This window comes from Phyllopteryx taeniolatus, chromosome 16 (genome assembly GCF_024500385.1).
Source record: "Phyllopteryx taeniolatus isolate TA_2022b chromosome 16, UOR_Ptae_1.2, whole genome shotgun sequence".
Taxonomy (NCBI): Eukaryota; Metazoa; Chordata; class Actinopteri; order Syngnathiformes; family Syngnathidae; genus Phyllopteryx; species Phyllopteryx taeniolatus.
In genome coordinates, this window is record NC_084517.1 from 11829008 (window position 1) to 11856037 (window position 27030).

The following is a 27030-nucleotide window of genomic DNA, read 5'->3' on the forward strand; positions in this document are numbered from 1 at the left end:
TACACCCTGTTGAACTCCTTTGCAACCTGTCAGTCATAATATTTTTTCATAACTTAAGAAGCATGTACAATAAAATGTTATGCATGTTTTTATATCAATTTGCAGTATTGAAAAGGGCAGAAAGCATGTGGGGAGTTTTTTCTCCAGCAAATTTATTTTCTCTGGATAACAGAATTGTTTTAGCTATCACTGTATCTTCGTTGCATGTTATCATTTGTTATACCTCTTTTCCACTCTCTCCTTTGTTATTAAACAGCCATCAATCCATTTTCTATACGGCTTCTCCTTGACATTGCAGGTTTGCTAGAGCCTATCCTAGCTGACTTCAGAATCAGAATCATCTTTATTTGCCAAGTATGTCCAAAAAAACACAAGGAATTTGTCTCCGGTAGTTGGAACCACTCTAGTACGACAACAGACACTTTTGTGACATAAAGACATTGACAAATAAAATAATTTTTTTTTTTTTTTAAAGTCACTGAGCAATAAAGGGTTGCTAGTTGTCTGGTAATGCCAGTACTTTTTTTTTTTTGAGACAATTGTGCAAAAGATGCAGAATCCTCTAGCACTTAGAGCAGTTCGACTGACTAATATTGCAATAGTCCGGTGCAATGACCATTGTGCAAAGGGCGCCAAGACTTCAAGGAGTGTATGCAGTTTAAAGTGACGAGTAGCGCGAGAGAGGCAGGGTACATCTTCACTGGTCGCCAGCCAATTGCAGTGTTACTAAACAATGACGTCAAAATTGGCAAAACTCTACGACCTAAGATGACCACTAGAATATTTGTTGTTGCTAAATGTAGACGTCCCTCATTTTGGTCGATCAATGGATTTGTAAAAGTTTTTGAGTACTGTAATTCTACGAGTTTAAGGGTGCAGAGTTCCATGCCGAGGCGCACAAGATTAAGATGACAAGTCTAAACCTCTTAAAGCGCACATTCATGGGCAGTCTAATATTCCATGGACATCATCCATTTTACAGGAGGGAAGGGACTAAAGAGGGAGGCTGCCATTCTGCCAGCGCTTCACTTTAAAACTTTAAAGAGCACATTTGTTCCCTAATCACTCTTGCTGCTCCACCTCTGCTTTTTCTATCTGGCTACTCTGCACTATTTTTCAGCTCCCATCTTCTTCAGCCATAAGCTCTGTCAGCTCTGATTAGACTACAGTGTGTTTGTGTGTCAGTGTGGTTGACTCTTTTAAGTGGTCTTAGGGGGCCGATCATTCTGCTCTGCTATTACACTGGGCCCCGCTCGTCCAGGGGAGACACACTACTGCTGACGCTAAGGTCAGACAGACATCCACTGTGGGTCTGATGGTCCACTTTACTATCGTTCATACACAGCATAATAATAGCTTCATCTGCACAAGCACAGAGAATGTCCTAATAAACGGGAAGCCTAATTGGTCAGCTAACAATGCATTTAGCAGGCTACTTCCTGGTTTATGAAGGATGACAGAACAGACGGGTGCCAAAATAATTCAGGGGCTTTGATGGTTCCAAAGGTAAAAAAAAACAAATAAAATAAAAACACAAACAAAAACAAACCTGCTATGTCCATTGTCTATTATCAGCATAAGTATTGTTACATGTTGGCAAAGTCGTACTAGTCGTGCATTTTATTGTTTTTTTACACTTAAAATGGTAATGAACTGTACAGTGGAATTTGCATTTCAGAAATCCCGGAGGACCAGGGGGCAGCTACCGTGGCAGGCCCAGGGACCAAATACAGATCTTATTGTCAGTAGATTGGTCAAGGGAACAAAGTGTAAACTGACCGTACAAAAATTAGGGGATGGGTACTTGGGGGGGGTTGGCAGATCACCCAGAGAAAACCCACAGCAGGCATGGGAAGAACATGCTAACTACACTAAAATGCTTCAAAGTCAAGTGTTAAGAATGGTTGAATCGGTATCGAACTTAAAGCACTCAATGACTGAGTGTTGTTAATTTTAGTGTTTGCCGGTGGTTTATTTTGACACTTTTATGATGACATTTAATAATGTGAAAATGTTGCTTAAAACAATCCCTATGCAGATGATAAAAGTTTAATAAGGGTAACAGTTTGACCCTGAAACAGAATATTTTGTTCCCATTACACAAGGTTTGAACACAGGCTGCTGGACTCTTGTATGTTGAAGACATTTCAACTTTAATGATCGAAAAGGTGGCACGGTGGACGACTGTTTGTTTATATGTGCCCTGCGATTGGCTGGTGACCAGTTCAGGGTGTACCTCGCCTCTCGCCCGAAGATAGCTGCGATAGGCTCCAGCACGCCCGCGACCCTATTGAGGATAAGCGGTGCGGTACGATGGATGGATGGATGGATGGATGAGGCTCCTTCAGTTCCAGTTCCGTCGATGAGACCTTTGCAGATTACCATGACATGGATGATAAATCGGAGGACAAGCGTTTTGGGAATAGACTGTTTTTGAGTTTCCACTGTAGTGATTTATCTGTGTTGGTATCACATCAGTCACAGGGGGCATGGCTTCACCCATGGATCCTCATATGTATTTTTAATGTCGCCTTTGCTCTAAATCGACTCCCGCAAATGTTGCATGAGAACGGTTTCTCCCCCGTGTGAGTCCTCATGTGAATTTTAAGTGCCGTGGTGCTACTCAGTCGTTTCTCGCACATGCCGCAAGGGTACGGTTTCTCGCCTGTGTGAGTCCTCAAGTGAACCTTCAGCGCTGTCGTACTGCTCAGTCTTTTGTCACAGAAGTCACAGGTGTACGGTTTATCCCCGGTGTGAATCCTCATGTGGCTTTTCAGCGCCGTCTTGGCTCGGAAAGTGCCCCCGCAGGTGTTGCAGCAGAACGGTTTCTCTCCTGTGTGAGTCCTCATGTGAACTTTGAGGGCCGTGGCGCTGCTAAGTCTTTTCTCACACATGTCGCAAGGGTAAGGCTTCTCACCCGTGTGGGTCCTCATGTGTACCCTCAGTGCCGTTTTGTCAGTAAATCTCTTTTCGCAGTGGCCACAGGGGTACGGTTTATCACCTGTGTGGATCTTCATGTGCCGGTTCAACATGGCAATTACAGTAAAACGATTCCCGCAGATGTCGCAAGCATACGGTTTCTCGCCCGTGTGGCTCATTATATGTAGTTTCAGTGTTGTTTTATTGTAAAATCGTTTCCCGCACAGGCTGCAAATACACCGTTTCTCCCCTTTGTGGATTCTTGTGTGTGCATATTGACTGCGACTGCTGACAATGTCAAGGCCATGCTTTAGAGTTGGCTCTGCATTTGTCGGCATTGCGTCCAAAATCCCATCCTCTTCATGTGAACTTCCCTGACAAACAGGAAAATACATAGAGGTATCCAGTCCGTGCTTTATATCCATCCCCTCTCCCTCCTGACTGGTGCAAGGTTCTTCTTTTATCTGAGTAGGTTCTGACACCTCTTGGTCCAGGTCGGACCAGAACGACCGAGTGAGAACCTCCTGTTGCTTGGGAACATCTTGCTGTTGGAAGTCTAAAAGGACAAAGAAGAAGGGAATATTATTACTATAATGAATCAAATCTATGGAATGGCCGCCTTGTATATGTTGTTCTATTACATGTATTACATGTGCTGAATACGTACATTAGTTATAGATGAAATAAAAGTCCTAAATACAGATGACCGGAGTAATACATCATTAATTAATTTGTGTGTGTGGAATTTATTGTTGATAAATATTGTCGTGAAACATTTAAGACATTGAGTCCAAATGCACTGGTGATTCAGTCTACAACTACAGTGCAGGAAGAAGTTTAAGCATACAAACTAAAGTCATCTTTGCAGAGTCATCATATGAAGACAGTCAGTTTATCTTTGGATCTGAACATGTGCCTTGCTATTTGGGATTGGAAGAACCCAGTTAGTGTTGAAAACTAAGTGTTAGCTTTCACCAGTAAGTAGATAATGCCTATTGTGCTCATATGAGGACAATATCTTACTGTATGACAAAATAAATGCACTATTAGTTAATGAAGGATAAAAGTTTATATTTTAAACTGCAGACATGACTGCAGTGTACTGACTAAAATGTGTTGAACTGTATTTGTTTGAATTGCTGTTGTTAAAACTAGTTAAAAGTTTGTTTGGTTCTTTGTGTGGATGGATACTGGGGTGTCCTGCGTTCCGAGGGGTCTGTGAACATTTCAGGGTTTTTTTTTGTTTTAATGATTGATTGAAGGGGTGGTGCGTCCAATGGGATTGGGGGAAGGAGGTGGGTCGTGGGGAAAAAGAGCGGGAGATGCGGCGGGGAAGAGGAGTTTTTTTGGGGGGGTCTGGACCTAGTTTTTCGACGCGAACGGATTTTTGACTGTTTTAAACGCGAACGGATTTACTCTTTCAACGCCACGGGTCCTGCCTGCTCAACACCACCGGGCTGCCGCTTCGACGCTACGGGATCCAGTCGCTGTGCCTACTGAAGCGTTTTGAGGGCGCGTTCCTAAGGCAATCGATTTTGGGTTTCTTTTCCCCAGTGAACTGAGGGTTCAACGGTTTTGTGAGTACTGCCAGTGAGGGCTACATGTGGGGGCTCGTCCGGGATTGTTATTGTTCACTAGTGTATTTGTGAGCAAAGAGAAAAAAAAAAAGAAGAAGAAATTCGGTCAAAAATAAATTTTTTGCAGATTATTCAATAATATAATAATCTGAGAATAATCGATTCTAAAAATAATCAATAGTGACAGCCCTAATTATATCATGACTATGTACAATGTACTAATTACAATATTATTGTTTTCTTTGGAAGCCTGGAACGGCTTAATGGCATTTCCATTTATTTAAATGGTGAAAGATTACTTCATATAAGAGTGTGGTCACGGAACAAATTAAACTCACATCTCAAAGCTTTTTTTTTTTTTTCAAAACCAGTCACAAAACACACTCAGTATTGTGATTACAGTACTATTACAACCCCGGTCAACCTTTAACCGAACTTCTTTTTTTTTTTTCTCTTTGCTCACAAATACACTAGTGAACAATAACAATCCCGGACGAGCCCACACATGTAGCCCTCACTGGCAGTACTCACAAAACCGTTGAACCCTCAGTTCACTGGGGGAAAAAAAACCTGAAATGTTCACAGACCCCTCGGAACCCAGGACACCCCAGTATCCATCCACACAAAGAAACAAACAAACTTTTAACTAGTTTTCACAACAGCAATTCAAACAAATACAGTTCAACACATTTTAGTCAGTACACTACATGACGATAAGATTATATATATTGTGTAGCATCTCTCTAAAATGAAGTTTTGTCTGCAGTGGGACTCAAACCGTAACCCTCTGGTTTCAAAGCCCAAGTTCTTACAGAAGAGCTACTGCTGGCCCCACTATTACTGTAAACTCCATTCAGAGATTGATTTAAATTTTATACGGTTTAATTGCATTGCATTAAGCCTTGGCCTTTTAGTCCAGTTGTTATAGCGTAAAATATTATCCCCAAATCCTTTGATACATAAGTATAGGCCACTAACCCACACTTAACTTCACATACATTTAGCATGTGACTTTGCCCATGAGACTTCCACACATATATTATATTGTAAACTTTTGCAGTTATGACAGCATGTCATTAAACATATACAGTATACAAAACACAGTAGCTATGTGATTTACCGTGACTGTTGGTTTTGTCAAGTCTTTGCTTTATTTCTGCCTCTGCAAATGTCTTCGATCCCAAATCACCATGTTCAGCTGTTTTGACATGTTGACGCTTATCTACATCAGTACTGTGCAAAACGGCGTTGTTGTCACAGTCCCATTCTTCGAAGTGATTCTGACATTCACTCGAGTCCAGAGCATGACTGTCTTTGTTGTAACTTTCCTGACAAACCGAAATTAGTCTGATGTTATCCCGCTCCTGTTTCATTTCCAAATCCTCTCCATCCCGACTGGTGCAGGGCTCCTCTTTAATTTCACGAGGTTCTGGGTTTTCTTGGTCCTCACTGCACCAGGAGGATCCAGCAAAAACTTCCTGTTGCTTGTCGACATCTTGCTCTTGGTGGTCTGAAAGGACAACGAAAACAATATCTTTATTACTGTGACGAATCAAGTCAGAGTTCAAAAGCATGGCCTTATGGGATATGTAGTTTTTCCTACATTTTGCTGAAGAAGTGTTTGTTGCTTTTGGTTGCACTACAATGAAGATCTGGGAGCAGCAGAAAGTTGTTGTCTGGCAGTGGTGGGACGTAACGTAGTACAAATACTTTGTATTTATATTTCTCAGGTATCTACGCAAGTATTTATTTTTCGGAGGCCTTTTTACCATTACTCCCTATTTTTGATCACAGATATCTGTACTTTCTACTCCTTACTTTGTCAGGCTTGTTACTTTTTTCAATGGACACGGTTAACATCACAACTTGAAAAAAATACGTAAATAGGGAGAAGTTAAGTCAAATGTGGTTGAGATCTTATCAGATTACTTCATTGGGACCTTGTGGACTTTTAAAGTGGAAAAAAAACAGCAGTAAAATGGTGAACCATTAATGACGCAACAAATTTGCAAGACCCATGACATTATTTATGAGAATTGCTTAATGTTGTCAACTACAAGAATGTTTTGTGGCGCAAAGTGTTGTGTCTTGTGCCAGCCAATAAACCAGGAGCTTCTCTGGTTTAAAATTTTTTTATCTGTCTAATATGGAAAAAAATCATAGAGGTAAGATGTATTTTTTTCAGTTGCTATCATTAGCAAATGTAGCATTTTTTGTTAATCAGTTCACAAAGTTAGCAAAACTATGGGTCACATTGTTTTGATAGCAAAAAAAAGCCTACGTCAACACTAGCTAGCACCCGGTTTAAAAAAAAAAAAGAATTTTTTTTTTTTACATTTGTACTTTTTTTGTTTACATTTGTACTTAATCTTCAGTTTGTACTTTTTATTTACAGGAGTCAAATCAGTACTTCTCCTATAACCATTTTTTCTTCTTTGTTTTTCCCCTTCTACTCAAATACAGAGTGTGAGTACCCGGTTGGTAATTTTGCCTCTCCTTTGTCTGGGGAGCATATGATGCATGTGTTAATTGACTGCTACCCTACACCAAACCTGAACTCTCACTTTGTTTCCAGCAACGAGTCAATTTAAACCGTGTAAGGGAATGCAACATTCGATATCCTCAGTAGACTTCTGTACACATACAGTCCCCTCCAAAAGTATTGGAACAGCAAGGGCAATTCCTTTGTTTTTGTTGTGTACTGAAGACCTTTGGGTTTAACATCAAAAGATTAATATGAGACAATACAATACAATTTGGGTTTCAGATCAAACGATAAACATGAGAATAGTTCAGAATTCCAGCTTTTACTTCATGGTATTTACATTTAGATATGTTAAACAACTCAGGACAGAGCACCTTTTGTTTGAACCAAACCCACTTCAAGTGACTAAAATAATTGGAACAAGTGACTGATGGATATTTCCAGTTGCTCAGGTGTTGCCTTTTAGATTGATTGCTTAAACAGATAGCGCTTCTGTTTGGCTTTGGGTTTCACCTGTGAAAACTGCATTTGCTGTTAAGCAAACATGAAGACCAGATAGCTGTCTCTAGGAGAAAAGCAAATCATTTTGAAGCTGAGAGAAGAGGGAAAATCGATCAGAGCTATTGAACTAACATTGGGCATAGCCAATACAACAACTTGGAATGTCCTGAAAAAGAAAGAAACGAATGGTGTACTGAGCAACAGACATCGAACAGGTCAGCCAAGGGTATCAATAGCAGTTGATGACAGACATTGTGAGAGCTGTGAAGAAACACCCAAGGACGACAGTCAGTAACATCACTGCCAACCTCCACAGGGCAGGGGTGAAGGTATCACAAGCCACTGTTAGAAGAAGACAGAGAAAGGAAATATACAGGCCATACCACAAGATGCAAACCACTCATCAGCAAAAATAATCGGAAGGGCAGATTGGATTTTGCAGAGAAGTATCGAGATCAGCCACAAAAGTTTTGGAACAAAGTTTTATGGATTGATGAGAACAAGACTAACCTCCACCAAAATTATGGAAAGGCCAAAGTATGGAGAAAGAAAGGATTTGCTAATGATCCAAAACATGCAAGCTCATCTGTGAAGCATGGTGGAGGTAATGTCATGGCTTGGGCTTGCATGGCTGCTTCTGGAACAGGCTCACTAGTCTTTATTGATGACGTAACTCATGATGGTAGCAGCAGAATCAATTCTGAAGTGTACAAAACCATTTTGTCTGGCCATTTACAGAAAAATGCATCCAAACTAATCGGGAGAAATTTCATCATGCAATAAGACAATGACCCAAAACACACTGCCAACACAACAAAGGACTTCATCAGAGGGGGGAAGTGGAAGGTCTTAGATAGGCCAAGTCAATCACTGGACCTTAACCCAATAGAGCATGCATTTTACCTACTAAAGATGAGACTGAAGGGAGAAAGCCCCAGAAACAAACAAGAACTGAAAGAGGCTGCAATAAAGGCCTGGATAAAAGCATTTTAAATGAAGAATGCAACAGTCGGGTGAAGTCAATGGGTCGGAGGCTTGATGCAGTTATTGCAAGTAAGGGTTATGCCACCAAATATTAAATGTTATTCACTTTAAGGTAATTTAGTAATGCCTGTTTCAATACTTTGAAGCTACTTTGAAGCAAGTGGGTGGCTTCAAACAAAAGGTGCACGGTCCTGAATTGTTTAACACCATGTAAATACCATGAAATAAAAGCTGGAATTCTGAACTTTTGTCTCTTATTCATCTTTTGATCTGAAACCCAAATCTCTTCAGTATACAACAAAAATAAAGGAATTGAACCTTGCCGTTCCAATACTTTTGGAGGGGACTGTACTTCCTGAATGCTGAGATGAACATTTACACTAATGGTATTAGGAGTGAAAATATTAATTCACACCAATAGTCTTCAATCCATGCCATCCATTTTTGGAGCCTATCCAAGCTGAGTTTGGGCTAGAGAGGCGGGGGTACACCCCAGACTGGTCACCTTCAATTACAGGGCACATATAGGTAAACAACCATTCACACTTAGGGACTATTTACATTCTTGCAATTAACCTAACATGTAGGCTGGGGCAATATGGCCTAAAAATTATGGTATGAATCAAATCTAGGGCTCACATCATAATATGCCAATTTTTTTTTTTAATTGATAAATCAGATTTTATTTTTTTAAAAACGTTTTTAAATGCCCATTCCTTTATCCAATAGCAGGACATAATTTCCATTTGACAGTGCAGAAAACACAAACAAATTAATTATGATTCAGTTACTTGTTTGGTCCGTTGCATCCGTCCGATATTCAGCAAAAATGTTGATCAGTGTTCTGAAGTAAATGAGGATGTTTGCAAATGTCTTATTTTAATCAAACACAAAGATTGTCTGTCTGCTTTATTATTTTAGTAAATATAATTATCTATATTTACCTGTACTGATTTGGTATTATAAAAAATATATGTCTTAATACTTACATATATTATATATATTATATATATTAGAGACTGAAATTAAGAGGATTTGGACAATATTAAGTTAAACAAGGTCTCTAAATGATTAATCGATTATCAACAGTCGTTATCAATTACAGTGGAACTTCGATCTAACGGGCTAATTAATAGGGGCGGAGGGGAGGGGTCTGATATAGCCGATTTTCCGTCACATTGAAGCACTTTTTTTTTAGGTTAATGGATCCATATTACTCTACAGTACAAACGTTGTTGTAAATAAAGATTTTTAAAAAGCTTGAAAATGTTTCACATTTTATCCAAACTTACAAAGCCGGTGTGCTTGGTCATGGTGACAATTGTCGACGTACAGTACTAATCATTGGCGAGGCGCAAGGAATGAGTGTGCTTCCTAGTTCCAAATTCATTGCCAAAGGTGAACGGCACAAAAAAAAATACTATTACTGTCCCAAAAATAGCATGTCCCAGACTCCAGAGACTTGTGTTTTGTATTCCTCAGATTTCATCAATGTCTATCAGGTGAGTTAAGGCCTCTTTATATTCCCGCGGCCGACAACATGAGAGTCCATGAGAGGACTGTAATGTTTTTTTTATTATTATTAATACACCACTGACGAACCATGCTGTTGGTTGCCTTGACGTCGCAGCATCAAGAGATGGGACGTCATTGTCTATTTTTAATAAGAGGAAATTTTACCCACTCCTGACCATGCCCCGAATAAACGGCATGTTGTAATGTTCAATGATTCAACTGACCTCTTATGTGCAGCTTTATTCGAGGTTTCCGAACGTCATCCAGAAGCCTACGCTGACGTCCGATCTCCTCTTCATACTCGACGATAGTATTTATAAAGACCCCAGCAATCTCTTCCGCAGCCGCAGCTAGTCGCTCGTTGACAAAATGTCTAATGTACTGATACGAAGACATTGCTTTGCAACAGTAGTTTTACTATTCTGTCCTCACATTCAGTTTAGCTTACAACGACTTTTGGGAAACAACTTCCTCCTTTCTTCTTCAGGTAAAAACGGTGGACGGCTAACAGCTTTTAAGTAAAATACTGCCACCTTTTGCCTAGAAATGTAAACTACAGTTGGTTTCTCACATCTCATCTCATCTGGCTCACAAAGATTCTTTATTTCCGTTTATGTTGACAGTTTTAAACGCATAAGCGTAGATGTCATGTTTACTAATCATTCACTGTGTGATTTGTGCCTTTTTACTTGGGTAACACGAAGTACAAATACTTTGATACAGTTCATTTGTCAGGTATTAGCACTTTACTTGAGTATTATTTTTCTGGCTTCCTTTTACTTGTACTCCCCACAGTTGACAAAGGATAACTGTACTCCCAACACCTTTCTTTGCCAAAATAGGCACAACACAATTTTTAGCCTTCGCGGATAACGACACGATGTAAAAAGATCTAATGGAGAGATATAGTCAACCGCTGATGAAATCTTGTTTGATTGAGATATTGGAGACTTATGTGTGTGTGGCGGGGGGGACAGGTAGAGCAGTGAAATGCATAAAACGTGAACAAGGGAGCATTAACGATGATGACGCAAAAAATTTGGAGAAGCAAGATATTCCGCATCCATGGCATCATTTTAGAAAATTGTTGTCAGCTCCAAAAATGATTAGTAGCGAATATGTTGGCTCGTGCCCGCATAAAAATGGAGCTTCTGGCTTCCACAAATGCTTTATCATACACACACACACACACTCTCTGCTCTTACTCATCATGAGATGTGTCTTGACTCACACTTTGGCAATGAGACTTTTTTTTTTGTAGGCCATCAGTTAGGACTGAACCAACTGATATTTATTTGCACTGACAAGGGGCTGGATTGCTGTTTGATTATTGATGGATTTTAGGTTTTGTCTTGGCTTTCCATGCCTTTTTCCACTTCCCATTCGTCATGTGTTGAATACTTTTTTCCTGTGTCATTTCACATTTTTACACACAACTTCATTTCTGAGCTTATATGTTCTACTTTCTTTGTATGTATGGATTACTTGAGTTGTTCCCAACATCTGCTGAAATGTTCATGTCAATAGCACCTTTGGAAATATATTTGAGAAAAACGGTGACGTTAAATACTTATTTCAGTTGTGTGTGTGTGTGTATGTATTTATTTCTTAACTTAATATTTTTAGTATATATTTTTATACAGATTTAGAATAAATCTGTAACAGCAAAATGTGGTGTGAATACTTTCTGGTCGTGCTGTGTGTATGTATGTGTGTGTGTGTGTGTGTGTGTGTGTGTATATATATATATATAAATAAACACACATCAAAAGGTCTGCACGGGGATAAACTGGTTAGCACATCTGCCTCACAGTTCTGAGGACCCGGGTTCAAATCCGGCCTCGCCTGTGTGGCGTTTGGATGTTCTCCCCGTGCCTGGGTGGGTTTTTTTCCGGGTACTCCAGTTTCCTCCCACATCCCAAAAACATGCATGGCAGAAGACTCTAAATTGCCCGTAGGTGTGAATGTGAGTGCGAATGGTTGTTTGTTTATATGTGCCCTGCGATTGGCTGGCGACCAGTTCAGGGTGTACCCTGCCCTCTTGACTAAAAAAGCTGGAATAGGCTCCAGCACACAATAGAAAGGGAAAATAATTCAAATTGCGTTCATTCAAAGTAGAGTTCCCTTTATTATAACAGTTTAAAACAAATAAAAAACCTAAAACAAAAATAACATTCACAACAAATGCATGGCTCTGCATGGCTCACGAGTGGTAAATACTGTATAAAATAAATACTTCAATAAAAAAACAGAAATAGGTACTGCATGATCTCCTCTGGGTCCGGATCTGAGTCTATTCGGGTAGATGTGCACTTACAACTTCACTGTAGGGTCCGTACCGGCCATAAATGTCTTTGCCCACCACAGCGACACACAACTTGTACCCTGCTTTGTACTTCTTGATGGAAACATACATAGGCAGAGATTTGGCAACCACATTCCCCAGAAGTCTCCATGCCGGGAAAACTCCGCTTCCCTTGACCTTTTCCGTGGTTAGGAAGATGCTACAATGTGTAGAGAGAGAATTGGTCTGTGCAGAAGTAAGCAATTCCAAACGATATACAGTACTTATATTGAAAAGCCAAATACGTCAATCCTAACCATTGAAATAGCTAGGTTTTGTTCTCTAGCCATGCAGGAAACATATCTCTCTAATTAACTAGTTTAACTGGAAATAGATTTTATTTTCATCTTAATTTAGCCATTTATGTGAACTACAACGTGATAACAAGGTTGTGTCGAGTAGATTTGTCTGAAAACATAGCCAACTGCACAATAAACAGACTTGTTTTCTACCTAAATGGGCTGCTTTAGGAATCAAGTACAAATGAGTACAGCAAGGGGACGTTGATGGTGATTTAGGACTATTTCAAACAAAACAAAAGAAATGGCAAAGTTGGCGGTACAGTTGGTGTTGTCTTTTGAATTTGAATGTGACTGTTCAATAACTTTTTGTTACCCTTCCGTTTGAACAAGTCAAAAATCAGTTAAACATTAAGCAAGAAATGTCATCAACTGCTTATCCCTAAGTACAACTTAAACTTTCAATTATTTTGTGTCTGATCCAGAAATTTAATTTACAACCTCCAACTTCACTGAAACTCAAGATCTTGCCAACACTCACATGGCCCCTAAACCCCAAAATGTTCTCCTTAAATTTTGTGAAGTTTGAAATCTCATTCCCAAGTCCAGTTCTGGAAGTGACAGAATTAAATAAGTGTAGCCATTTAACCCGTGCCACAAAGCACTTTTGGTTTACCTGTAGCTCTCCATTGGTGGTTGAGAGACTGCTTTTTCTTCTCCATTCCACATCACTGAGAGGCTAACAGGCTCCTTGATGAGAGCCAGGTGGACGACTAGTTTTTGGGGGACGTTGTATGACAAAGCCTCCATGGCCAAGTTGGACGGGAAAGGGTTCATGGGTAGGGGAGGATACGGAAGCTCTTTCTATGGGGTCAGGAAAGCAGAGGAAGGTGATCGACAAATGCGGCTCGGCTGATTATTTAGGCTATATTTACACTGTGGCTGGCATGGCTCTAATGACACAATTCCAATTTTCGGATATGCATCATGGCTGCATCATGGACTCAGATATAAGACTCGGAATCGGGCCACTTCCAAATGTGTATAAAAATATGGTATGCATCAGATATCTACCAATGTTATAGACAAATCGGATATAGCCCGTCCATGTGAGCTTGACGTACAAAAAATATAAAATACGCAATCGTTAACGTATACACATCGGGGTTTGCTCAAACAACACAAATATACACATTAAAAAACACCAACTGTATATCTAAACCACAACCCCAATTCCAATGAAGTTGGGACGTTGTGTTAAACATAAATAAAAACAGAATACAATGATTTGCAAATCATGTTCAACCTATATTTAATTGAATACACTACGAAGACAAGATATTTAATGTTCAAACTGATAAACTTTATTGTTTTCAGCAAATAATCATTGACTTAGAATTTTATGGCTGCAACACATTAAAAAAAAAGCTGGGACAGGTGGAAAAAAAGACTGAGAAAGTTGAGGAATGCTCATCAAACATGTTTGGAACATCCCACAGGTGAACAGGCTAATTGGGAACAGGTGGGGGCCATGATTGTGTATAAAAGGAGCTTCCCTGAATTGCTCAGTCATTCACAAGCAAAGATGGGGCGAGATTCACCTCTTTGTTAACAAGTGCGTGAGAAAATAGTCGAACAGTTTAAGGACAATGTTCCTCAACGTACAATTGCAAAGAATTTAGGGATTTCAACATCTACGGTCCATAATCATAAAAAGGTTCAGAGAATCTGGAGAAATCACTGCATGTAAGCGGCAAGGCCGAAAACCAACATTGAATGCCCGTGACCTTTGATCCCTCAAGCAGCACTGCATCAAAAACCGACATCAATGTGTAAAAGGATATCGCCACATGGGCTCAGGAACACTTCAGAAAACCAATGTCAGTAAATACAGTTCGGCACTACATCCGTAAGTGCAACTTGAAACTCTACTATCCAAAGCAAAAGCCATTTATCAACAACACCCAGAAACGCCGCCGGCTTCTCTGGGCCCGAGCTCATCTAAGATGGACTGATGCAAAGTGAAAAAGTGTTCTGTGGTCCGACGAATCCACAATTCAAATTGTTTTTGGAAATTGTGGACATTGTGTCCTTCGGGCCAAAGAGGAAAAGAACCATCCGGACTGTTATGGACACGAAGTTCAAAAGCCAGCAATTGTGATGGTATGGGGCTGTGTCAGTGCCAATGGCATGGGTATCTTACACATCTCGGGGAAGCACCATTAATGATGAAAGGTACATACAGGTTTTGGAAAAACATATGCTGCCATCCAAACAATGTATTTTTCATGGATGCCGCTGCTTATTTCAGCAAGACAATGCCAAACCACATTCTGGACGTGTTACAACAGCGTGGCTTCATAGTAAAAGAGTGCAGGTACTAGACTGGCCTGCCTGCACTCCAGACCTGTCTCCCATTGAAAATGTGTGGCGCATTATGAAGCGTAAAATACGACAACGGAAACCCCGGACTATTGAACAGCTGAAGCTGTACATCAAGCAAAAATGGGAAAGAATTCCACCTACAAAGCTACAACAATTAGTGTCCTCAGTTCTCAAAATGTTTATTGAATGAAGAAAAGGTGATGTAACACAGTGGTAAACATGACCCTGTCCCAGCTTTTTTGGAACGTGTTACAGCCATAAAATTTTAAGTTAATGATTATTTGCAAAAAACAATCAAGTTTATCAGTTTTAACATTAAATATATTGTCTTTGTTGTGTATTCAATTAAATATAGGTGGAACATGATCTGCAAATCATTGTTTTCTGTTTTTATTAATGTTTAACAAAACATGCAAAGTTCATTGGAATTAGGGTTGTACAACAGAAGTATCGAAAGTATGTGATGGAAATAAGGTACATTAGTGTCGATCATTAAATAAGGAAAGTAATTGTTGACTTTCATTTAAATCAATTGGGGAAAGAGTCAGCCCAGGCCAACTAAATGATGTTTATCATTTATGTATTATTATTTACTCCTGTGTTATCGCTGCCCAGTGTTGATTCTTTTGGAGTTTTGTGCAAGTTGGGCAAGTTCAGTCAGTGTAAACAGGCATATCGAATATGTATCACGTGAAATGTAATGAAAGACAATTTAAAGGGACTGTAAAGTGAGGGGAAAAAATGTCTTTTGACAAACCACAGTGTTGTTAACAAGACTGCCAAATTTGAATGAATTAAAACATAATAAAATAAATAAATAAAGTATACAAAATAAGGCTCCAAAATCACAAAAAATACAGCCGCCCTCCAACTGCAGGACTCTGTGGGTGTGTCCGCGGGAGGCCCTGGAAACACGCCCCACTCATTTTTCAGCTGTAATTCAAACAGGTTTGTACAGAATGCGCTCAAATGTCTGTAGTCAGCCTCTTCTTTTCCTTTCGGCTTGTCCCTTTTGGGGTCGCCACAGCGCGTCATGCTTTTCCATGTTAGCCTATCTCCTGCATCCTCTCGAACACCAACTGCTCTCATGTCTTCCCTCACGACATCCATCAACCTACTCTTTGGTCTTCCTCTCGCTCTCTTGCCTGGCAGCTCCATCCTCATCATCCTTCTACCAATATACTCACTATTTCTCCTCTGGACATGTCCAAACCATGGAAGTCTGCTCTCTCTAGCTCTGTGTCCAAAACATCGAACCTTGGCTGTCCCTCTGACAAGCTCATTTCTAATTTTATCCAACCTGGTCACTCCGAGGGCGAACCTCAACATCTTCATTTCCGCCACCTCCAGCTCTCCTTCCTGTTGTCTCTTCAGTGGCACGGTCTCTAATCCGTACATCATGGCTGGCCTCACCACTGTTTTATAAACTTGGCCCTGCAAGACTCCAAAACGTGTGCCATTGTGCAAACACTGAAAAAATAACTTTCCCTCAAGTGTCTCCATAACCCATACAACAACACTGCACAAGGGGACGTATTATACGACCCCGCCGTCGGCATGGTACGCTTGCTAGCTTGTTAGCGCGCTAGCTCACGGGCCAGCAAACATAAGGGCTTGCAAGATGGCGCCTACCAGTGTGGTCGCCTCGGTAACGCGCTCTCTAGTATTGTCTTTGTTTTTGTGTTTTTCGTCCGTCTTTGGAGACCTTACACGACTCACTTACACAAGGGGAGACCTGCTAACCATCAAGGAGTCTACTCCGGACTTTCTGTCACCAACTTTCGAATATCCGCTCAGTTTTTTCCCCGAGTTACTCACCGGAGCGGCGTCCGCGGTTTTCGGCGCATGGAGACGGAAGCGGCGCCACAGAGGGTAGCGAGCCGGCATTCAGGTGAAACTCCGCAAGAGAGGACACAGATTGGCGTTCCCGTCGATCCACCTCGCGAATGTACGCTCCCTACCCAACAAAATGGACGAGCTTCATCTTCTGTTAAAGACCAGTAAAGACTTCGGACGTTCCGCGGCCATGTGCTTCACGGAGACCTGGCTCTGCGACGCTGTACCTGATGGCGCCGTTATGCTTCCCGGTTTCCACATTCATCGAGCGCACCGCGACATGGAAACATCGGGGAAAACAAAGGGCGGCGGGATATGCCTCTATATCAACGAAAAATGGTGTACGGACGTCACGGTGCTCAGCACACACTGCAGCCCGCATTTGGAGTCGCTATTCTTAAACTGTAAACCATTCTACTCGCCACGTGAGTTCGCATCATTCATCCTGACTGCAGCCTACATCCCGCCTCAAGCTAACACGAACGCCGCATTGCTAACGCTCGCCGATCAAGTCAACGAAATTGAAAAAAAACACCTCGACTCACCCCTCATTATTCTCGGGGACTTTAACAAAGCTAAACTCAACCACGAACTCCCTAAATACAAGCAGCACATCGACTGTCCTACCAGGGAAAATAATACTTTAGACCACTGCTACACTACGGTAAAAAACGCATACTGTGCTATACCTCGTGCAGCCTTGGGCTCGTCTGATCACTGCTTAATTCACTTAATACCGACGTACAGGCAAGAACTTAAATGTGCGAAGCCTACAGTGAAAACAGTCAAAAAGTGGACAAATGAAGCCAAGATGGAACTTCAAAGCTGTTTAGACTGCACAGACTGGAGTGTCTTTGAAAATTCAGCTGGCAGCCTGGATGAATATACGGACACTGTCACATCCTATATCAGTTTCTGTGAAGAGGTCTGTGTACCACCAAAATCATTTCGCACATTCAACAACAATAAGCCATGGTTCACTGCTAAACTTAAGCAGCTTCGCCAAGCTAAGGAGGATGCATATCAGAGCGGGGACAGGGCCCTGTATAATCGAGCTAGAAACCAGCTGACCAAAGAAATTAACATTGCAAAGAGGAGCTATACAGCAAAGTTGGAAAAACAGTTTAGCGCAAACGACTCTAAATCAGTCTGGCATGCATTCCAATCGCTGACTAATTACAAGCGACGATCCCCCCAAGCTGAGAACAATAGCACACTAGCCAACGACTTGAATACCTTCTACTGCAGATTTGAAAAGGACAGTTTCACACCACACACCAACCCGGCCGCACCCGCGACCAAAATCACACCTCTGACCTCTGCGTTAACCATCCATGAACAGGATGTGAGACGCATCTTCAAACAACAAAAGATTAACAAAGCGGCAGGCCCGGACCATCTGCCTCAAAGTCTGCGCGGACCAGCTCGCTCCAGTCTTCACTCAGATCTTCAACAGATCTCTGGAACTATGCAAAGTTCCATCCTGTTTCAAACGCTCCACCATCATCCCAGTCCCCAAGAAACCTGCAATCTCGGGTCTGAATGACTACAGGCCTGTTGCCTTGACATCTGTGGTCCTAAAATCCTTTGAACGCCTCGTGCTGGACCAACTCAGGAGCGTCACAGGTCCCCTGCTGGACCCCCTGCAGTTTGCCTACTAAGCGAACAGATCTGCGGATGACGCAGTCAACATGGGACTGCACTTCATCTTAGAACACCTCGATGACGTGGGGACCTACGCGAGGATCCTTTTCGTGGACTTCAGCTCAGCGTTCAACACCATCATCCCTGAACTCCTTTCATCCAAGCTTCTCCAGCTCAGCGTCTCACCTGCCATCTGCCAGTGGATTTACAGCTTTCTGATGGGCAGGACACAGCAGGTCAGGCTGGGGGAGGCCACCTCATCCACACGCAGCATCAGCACTGGGGCGCCCCAAGGTTGTGTCCTCTCTCCGCTGCTCTTCTCTCTCTACACGAACGACTGCACCTCAGCGAACCCGACTGTCAAACTCCTGAAGTTTGCAGATGACACTACTGTCATTGGCCTCATCAAGGACGGTGACGAGTCTGCATATCGACAGGAAGCGGAGCGGCTGGAGCTGTGGTGCGGCCGACACAACCTGGAGCTGAACACGCTCAAGACTGTAGAGATGATCGTGGACTTCAGGAGGCATCCTTCGCCACAGCTGCCCCTCACGTTGTCCAGCTGCCTTGTGTCAACCGTCGAGACCTTCAAGTTCCTGGGAATTACAATCTCCCAGGACCTGAAGTGGGCGACCAACATCAACTCCGTCCTCAAAAAGGCCCAGCAGAGGATGTACTTCCTGCGGCTTCTGAGAAAGCACGGCCTGCCACCGGAGCTGTTGAGGCAGTTCTACACAGCAGTCATTGAATCAGTACTGTGTTCTTCCATCACAGTCTGGTTTGGTGCTGCTACAAAAAAGGACAAACTCCGACTGCAACGAACAATCAAAACTGCTGAAAGGATTGTCGGTACCCCCCTACCCACCCTTGAGGACTTGCACGCTGCCAGAACTAAGACTAAGAGATATGAGCATGCAAAATCCTCTCGGACCCTCCCCACCCCGGTCACTAGCTCTTCCAGCTCCTTCCCTCAGGTAGGCGCTACCGATCAATGCAAACTAGAACTAGTAGACATTCCAACACCTTCTTCCCTCTTGCAATCAACTTCTTAAACAGCTAACTTATAATTCCATTACAACAAGCTGGCAATTTTTTGACTTGAGTTCGTTGTCACATTTCTGTGGGGCCAGTTATGTATTACTCGTGCACTCACTGTAGTTGTCTCGCCGTGCTGCACTATTTGCATATACTGGCCACTCATGCCAGAGTAGCATCTGCTCCATTTGCACACTGATTGAGGAGTATCTGTAACATTTGCACAACCATTGTCCCAGATTATCGCACTACTCGTCACTTTAAACCGCATACACTCCTTGAAGTCTCAGTGCCCTTTGCACGATGGTCATTGCACCGGACTATTGCGATATTAGCCATTCTAACTGCTCTAAGTGCTAGAGGACTCTGCATCTTTTTGCAAAATTGTTTTTTGTCAATGTCTTTATGTCTCCAAAGTGTTCTGTAAATTGACTGTCTGTTGTACTAGAGCGGCTCCAACTACCGGAGACAAATTCCTTGTGTGTTTTGGACATACTTGGCAAATAAAAATGATTCTGATTCTGATAATAAACACTTAACTTTCTGTTGCGGATATTTGAGACTATGTAATTTCAGGGGGATTCACTGGATCACATCCACACAGAAACTCCAAGCAGAGACCATTGCCGGACGCAGGAGACGACTCAGTGTAGCTGTGGTGTGTGTGTGTGTTGACGCAATAGATATGAACATAGGTAGACACAATACGCCCCTTTTGAGCTGCGCGTCTACGGCGACGCAGAGCTAGTGGGGGGCAAAGGAGTCAGTGCCTTCTATGTGTGTATGATAAGAAAACCGAAATAACAAGGATGCCTGCACATTGTGCAGCATATGGTTGCACACAACACTGTACAATCACAACAAGGGAACTGGGAATAACCTTTCACAGGTAAAAATTATATATTTTGTTTTAATGTTCTGTATTGACAGCACACGCTTTGGTGTTGACAAAAAAGTAAATCGGTTGAAAAAATTACCAAATTAAGACTTCTAGCCCGCTCGCTCTTAAGCTTGTTAGCTTGTTAGCTCCCTAGCTCGTGTGCTAGATAGCCACTGACTGAATCACTTTGTACTTATAAGGTAGACTTGTGCCAGAAAGTGTACACCGCAGCCTACATGTGTCATGGGACTCATTTTTAGCCTCGCCCAAAGGAATCCGGAAAACTGAGAGAGTGAAAAACTGTTTACCGCTATATGTCAACTAACTGTGTCTTTGCACATTTTCAGCACTTATCTTCAAACATATTTAGTGCATCTAGAAACAAAATGATGACAAAATGTATTTACAGTCCCCTTGAAAAAAATCTGATGTAGGAATTAAAAATTGGGTACTTGGACTTGCAGTGTAAATCCAGTGCATTAATGCATTACCTGCTGTGGGTTTGTGTTCTGGGGGTTGTTGCTCTGACAGGGAGATACGGATTCCTCTTTCCTCTGCGTAGTCAAAGGCTTCACACAGAAAAAGTGAACATGCAAGCAAGAACATGTCGATATTTGGCTTGAGCCTCATGTCATTAGCCACAATGCGCATGCCATGTTTTGATATGAGCATGTAAATCATCTCACCTTGCTCTCAGGAGTAGGAGGAGGCAGAGTCCTACATAGGTCGGCTAAGGCGTTCATTATAGCTAGATTAGCCATAACAAAGAATCAGAAAAAAAGGGGAAGAGAAAAAAGGAGAAACAAAACACAGTCACATGCATACTTTCACTCAGACATACGTGGACAGAGATAACCATACCTTGTTTTTGTATATTGAAATCCTTGTCCTGAAAAGGAGGATGTGTTTTTATTACACTTTTCGCAGAGATCTCAAAAGACAACATATCAATTTCCGCTCCAAATTAAGTACACAGTCGAGATACAGACTACCGTTAACTCCTGCCTTTTCACAGTTGGGCATTCGCAAATTCACCGATTCGCAGATATCCTCCATTCTTTTCCTTAAAAACACACCCATTTTGTGTTTTCCTGCTAAGGCCAAAGCAATAAAAGTGTTACTGGTGGTTTGGCACCGCAGATTCACCTATTCACAGATTTTTTTCCCCCCCCATTTTTAAAAAACAAAATAATTTGTTTTTAATTTCTTATTTTTTTTTCTTTTAGTTGTTCCTTTTTGTGCTGGTAGCAGCATCATGTGTGGGTGTGTTTTTCATCTCCAGGGACAGAGAGACTGGTTGCAATCGAAGAAAAGATGAATGTGGCCAAGTACAGGGATATCCTGGACGAAAACCTTCTCCAGAGTGCTCAGAACCTTAGATTGGGCCGAAGGTTCACCTTAAAAAAAGACTGACCCTAAGCACAAAGCTAAAATACAGAAGGAGTGGCTTCAGAACAATGATGTGACTGTTTTTGAATGGCCCAGCCAGAGCCCTGACTTAAAGCCAATTGAGCATCTCTGGAAAGACCTGAAAATGGCTGTCCACTAACATTCACCATCAAGCCTGACAGAACTGGAGAGGATCTGCAAGGAGGAATGGCAGAGGATACCCAAATCCAGGTGTGAAAAATCATTCCCAAAAAGACCCATGGCTGTATTAGCTCAAAAGGGTGCTTCTACTAAATACTGAGCAAAGGGTCTGAATACATATGGCTCTGTGATATTTTATTTTTTAACAAATCTGCAAAAATTTCAATAATTCAATTTTTTTCTGTCAATATGGGGTGCTGTGTGTACATTAATGAGGAAAAAAAATGAACCTAAATGATTTTAGCAAATGGCTGCAATATAAAAAAAAGAGTGAAAAATTTTATGTGGTTTGAAAACTTTCCGTACCCACTGTATTTCTTATGAAGATGCCAATAGGCTATAAGTAGCATAAATTGACATGTTCATCAAAATCCCTACCACTGTACAATTATTAAAAATGTGATGTTTCTATCCCTCAGTGTCTCCTCATGAAAAAAAGAGCAAAAAAACAATCACATAGGAGTGAAAAATAGGACTCACCAAGACATTTTTCTTATTTTCTTGTCTTTTTTTATTTCTTCTGCTCGTGTTTATTTCTGTGGATAAATACTAATGGAATAAATATCAACAAAAATACAACAAATAGTTGTAATAGTACTGGCTTCTTACTCTGTGGCACGGTTTCATCGTCACAATCTATGCTGCAGAGGAGGACATGACATTGTTTCACAATTCACATTTCACCATAAACGCAAACTCTTCCTGAATTATAAGATTGTCTACTTACGTGATGACTTCATCATTTAGAAAAGATGGCAGCAAACTCTGAAACTGTTGAAATTCATAGATTTGTCATATAGAAAAATTATATTTAAATGTGCAAACGTGCATGCAAATGTCATTCAAACCTTTTTGTTAGACTTCATGGCAGTGAGTGCTTTTTCTGCTTTCTTTGAGATTTTCTCAATACGTGCCTGAAAAACAAAATAAAAACCTGTATATAAAATAGTACGATACATTAGCTTTGGGACTATCATTTCCCCAGCTCAATGTCACTCATTCATTTTCCCAGGCCCCCTTCCCAACTTGACAAATGTGTTTAGCCACACATCACCATGTCATCTGTGGTTGTCAAAAATGTGTCACGCGAACGATGTGGCCTCTTTAGACAATTGATGATAGTGTCCACTTTTCTTTCCGATTCCAATGAAGTTGGGACGTTGTGTAAAACGTAGATTAAAACAGTAATACAATTATTTGCAAATCCTTTTCAACCTATACTCAATTGAATACACTAGGACTGCACAATATTGGAAAAAAATGACATTTTTAAAAACTTTTTTTGTACAACACAATAACTATCCATCCATTTTCTGAGCCACTTCTCCTCACTAGGGTCGCGGACACAATAACTATTTAAAAGAATAATTCAGAATACAATCGGTCAGAAATTGGTTGCATAAACATACTACATTCCAAAATAGAGTAGTCAGTGCTGGAGTTTACTAACCTCAAGTTTTTCGATGGACCCTTCATAATCAACGTCCCGTTGAAGCTGCTGAATAGTTTTGGATAAAACCTCCAGCTTGTCATTATTCTTTTTCACTTCTTTTTGGACTTCTTCTTTGACCAGCATCTGAAGCTGTTACATAAATGCAAGTACAATACAATGTTTAAAAAAAAATGTATGCAGCGCATAATGAATAGTCTAGAAAAATCTATTTTACCAGAATTGTGTCACTTACTTCAGATTGGGAGAATTTTATCTTTTTTTCACAACTTCCAGAAGAATCTGAGTTGGGACAGAACCGCTTCATTCTTTAAAAAATAAAATACAAAGGGAAGGCAGCTTTGAACATGATTAATGTAAAAAAGCTTTATGTCCAAAAACTGTGCTCCATCAAAAACAAAATTTATGTGAACATCTCTACTCAAGCCCACTTCCACCTCTGAAAATAACAAAACGATAACCCCAGTATTACGAATGATGTACGCATTAAGCCTAAGCTTTTTTACATTCAACATTTTAAAGACTATCCCCTTTGAGGTCACCAAAAGAAATGACGTACTTCAAGAGAACTCCTACATTGGCGCATCATATACTACTAAGTTAGTTAGTTGTCACCATGCTTTGTTTCACACAAGGAATGAATTGAAGCTATTATTATACAAAATATTCAGATAAGACAACTTTGTCGGCCGGTATTTGTGTATCCAGAGCTGAATGGCTCTCAAAAGTGGTCACTCAATGAGCCACAGTCTCAAGCACACATTGTTTTCCGTGTTTCACTGCGTTGACGTTTTTTTACCTTAGCACTACACACTATTACTGATGACGTAGAACATGTCCTAGTTTTAATCACAACTTAAAAACTTCTCGAAAGAGCAAGTATACGCATTATAAGACTTGGATAACATTTCTGAAATTTAGAGTCAACAGACCCACCAGTGATCTGGTGAATGCTTACGCCAGTGCAAAGATAAGGAGAATGGTGTGCTCGGTGGCAAATTTTGCTTGAAAAGTCACCCCGACGGGACTTTAGCTAAAACAAAGGGAATTTGCATATAGTGGAGCGCTGAACTCATCTTTTCATTGAAGCACAACAAGTTTAAAATACTATCTCAAAACAAAATGTGGTATTTATTATATGTAGACTTTACACCGATTTTATCGGCCTGATCAGTATCGGCCGATAATTAGCATTTTATGCTTATCGGCTGATCGGCTTTAATGTCATAATTCGCCGATCCAATCAATGGCTCCGCAAAAGACATTTATTCCACGTCGCCATCGTGCACAGTATATTTGAATCCAAAAGCTAGTTTATTTTTAGCTTTGTCGCATGTCTTTTGACGTAGTACTGTAAATATCTGGCGGCCAATAAAGTTATTAAAAAAAAACCTTTATGGCGCCAAGGAACATATTTTACAATTGAAAAATCTCACGGCACATCAACAAACAAAAATGTCACACATAGTGGATACATTAATTACTGTATGTACTTCCTGCTATCTAATAGAAGACCATTCATTTGGTCTCTCTGTCACTATGCCTCACTGAACGAAGATACATTATTTATTGTAAAAAACATTTTTGGGAGGAATTAAGTACACAAGTATATACAGTAAATGAACAGGTAATTTAAATAGACATATTCCTCCATCTTGTGATCGGATCGGTGATAAGTTTTTTTGTTTTGTTTTTTTTAAACTCGCTGATCGGCCCCAAAAATTCTGATCGTGTAAAGCCTAATTATATGTGGTATATTTGGTGCATGTGAGTAATTGCAATTAATCTGATTTTTTTTTAAATAATCAATTGACAGCCCTATTATAATAACAGTCATTATATAGCCTTCATATTACTTTTCACTTGTACGTTTTATTACTTGAGTAGAAGGAGGCCGTCAGATTATTTTGTGTTGAAAATTTCAACCCAAATATTCATTGTAGTCTTGTCCTGAGATTCACCCATTAGTTTCACGCAGTGGAATGAATGAATTGGTTTGTTTGAAATAATTACATGATTATTATTTTCCTATTTCTGTGTTCAGCAAGCTTTCCAATGATACCGACCTTTTGAAAATAGGATATATATATATATATATATATATATATATATATGAACGTTTCAAACTCGGATTCAACAAAAAATGTCACGCCTAAAATCCCGACTCCCATTGACTTTGTATAAGGTTTTGGCCGGATCCATTTTGCAGATGGTGATAATGATGATGTTAATATTTGTCACAGGATAATGATACGTATACGATTGGAATCGTCTTTCAAATATCTGACAGATAATCTCGTTTAAATCAATTAAACTTTACAATTGTACACATACCTACGGTATGTGCTTTCAAAGCAGAATATTCGATAGACAGTCCTAAACGTTACCGAATGTCCCAGGACAGCCTAAAAGCTTTGCTCGTAAATACCAAATAATTCGACATATATACACTGGATACTGTGATGTCTGATAAAAAAAAAAAACACGAGAAAGCATTTGTGTTACCTGGAAAACCTTTGGTGAACTCGCCTTTATTTTTGCTCTATGGTGTTACTTTCTATTTGAGCTGGGTGTCAACACTTCCGGTTCATAGCACCTTTCTTGTTCTCTTTCATGAATCCCGTTTACCAGTCAACGTTGCTCCCTACTACCACCCTGTGGACTGGGTCAGTTTCGTCGACTCGGTAGTAAATGACCCATGAGCTACCGTATCTATCTACACTCAAATCAAATCAAAAATGTCTCTTTTTTTTTGTCCGAAGTAAACTTTATTTCAAAGCGAAATTAAAGTTTTATTTTATAAGAATAATTCAATGGTATGTCTATCTATCTATCTATCTATCTATCTATCTCGCTATCTATCTATCTACCAGGGGCGATTCTAGGATCAGAGGTTTTATGGGGTGCTGAGTTACCGGCAAGGCAAGATTAAGATCACCCTTTTGTACATTTTAACGCAATACTTTCCCCACATTTCTGGGCGGGGGGGGTTGGGGCACATGACTTTTGGGGAAATTCCCATCTGATAAAGGTTATGTAATATCTCTTGCAAGACTGTGTGCGTGCAGAGTGGGCCGTTAAGGGTGGGCTGGTTGAGTGGCTATCGCGACGCCATCAAAGATAAAAGAGCAAAGTTACAAAGGAACATTTCGGCTCAAGTGTGAGTGCGGAGTGCCTGGCCGTGAGTTGCAGCGTGCATTCTGTACAACAGTGATACAGTATCATTGTCATTGTCATGTCTCTTTGCAATATCATTGATACTGCAAAGAGATATTTGTCACAAACGAAGCAATTCATTGTTTTGTTTAATGCATTTGAATGTTTAATACAATTAAGGAGGTTCACACTAGATGATTGTGTCTAACTCCTGAACGCATCATTTGGGGAGTTCGTTCAGTGTTAAGTTGACATTTTCCACTTTTCACATTCCCAAAGTGTAGTTCACTGATGGTCCACTTGAAGTCGCTAAAAACAAAGTATTGCGACTAGTCGAAGCAGGGGTTTACAAGAAAAAACAACAAATAAATTGACGTACAAACAATTAAGTACTGTATTTCTGTGACATTTGTGACAGAAATATATGGCATAACTAACGGCCATAGTTCATAATTTCCTTTTTTATAACATGGAAGCCCTTTTCAAGAAG

The 27030-nt window shown here is 40.6% G+C and overlaps 2 protein-coding genes across 2 annotated transcripts; both read right to left on the reverse strand.

The window, feature by feature from the left end:
* Nucleotides 1-75: 75 nt before the first annotated feature.
* LOC133465780 (zinc finger protein 235-like) lies at nt 76-10524 on the reverse strand. The gene is made up of 3 exons (XM_061748867.1): nt 10206-10524; nt 5617-6006; nt 76-3475 (listed from the first exon to the last, which is right to left on the reverse strand). Exons 1-3 carry the CDS (start codon nt 10375-10377, stop codon nt 2496-2498), a joined length of 1542 nt encoding a protein of 513 aa, XP_061604851.1. The 5' UTR covers nt 10378-10524; the 3' UTR covers nt 76-2495.
* A 1561-nt stretch (nt 10525-12085) lies between these two features.
* atf7ip2 (activating transcription factor 7 interacting protein 2) lies at nt 12086-26046 on the reverse strand. The gene is made up of 12 exons (XM_061748868.1): nt 25890-26046; nt 23620-23692; nt 23385-23516; nt 22783-22848; nt 22662-22705; nt 22544-22575; nt 22415-22470; nt 21206-21233; nt 21031-21092; nt 20836-20913; nt 13241-13428; nt 12086-12485 (listed from the first exon to the last, which is right to left on the reverse strand). Exons 2-12 carry the CDS (start codon nt 23689-23691, stop codon nt 12275-12277), a joined length of 969 nt encoding a protein of 322 aa, XP_061604852.1. The 5' UTR covers nt 23692; nt 25890-26046; the 3' UTR covers nt 12086-12274.
* Nucleotides 26047-27030: the final 984 nt, after the last annotated feature.

Bases quoted from the DNA above. Each gene is read 5' to 3' on its own strand.
- atf7ip2 (XM_061748868.1), bottom strand. From the start codon at position 23,691: ATGAAGCGGTTCTGTCCCAACTCAGATTCTTCTGGAAGTTGTGAAAAA. The intron at 20,914-21,030 runs GTGAGATGATTT...TTCTGTGTGAAG, and splicing joins CTCCTACTCCTGAGAGCAAG to CCTTTGACTACGCAGAGGAA. The intron at 12,486-13,240 runs GTAAACCAAAAG...TACACATTGTAG, and splicing joins CCACCAATGGAGAGCTACAG to CATCTTCCTAACCACGGAAA.
- LOC133465780 (XM_061748867.1), bottom strand. From the start codon at position 10,377: ATGTCTTCGTATCAGTACATTAGACATTTTGTCAACGAGCGACTAGCT. The intron at 6,007-10,205 runs GTCAGTTGAATC...TTGTCCTTTCAG, and splicing joins AATAAAGCTGCACATAAGAG to ACCACCAAGAGCAAGATGTC. The intron at 3,476-5,616 runs GTAAATCACATA...TTGTCCTTTTAG, and splicing joins TGACAAAACCAACAGTCACG to ACTTCCAACAGCAAGATGTT.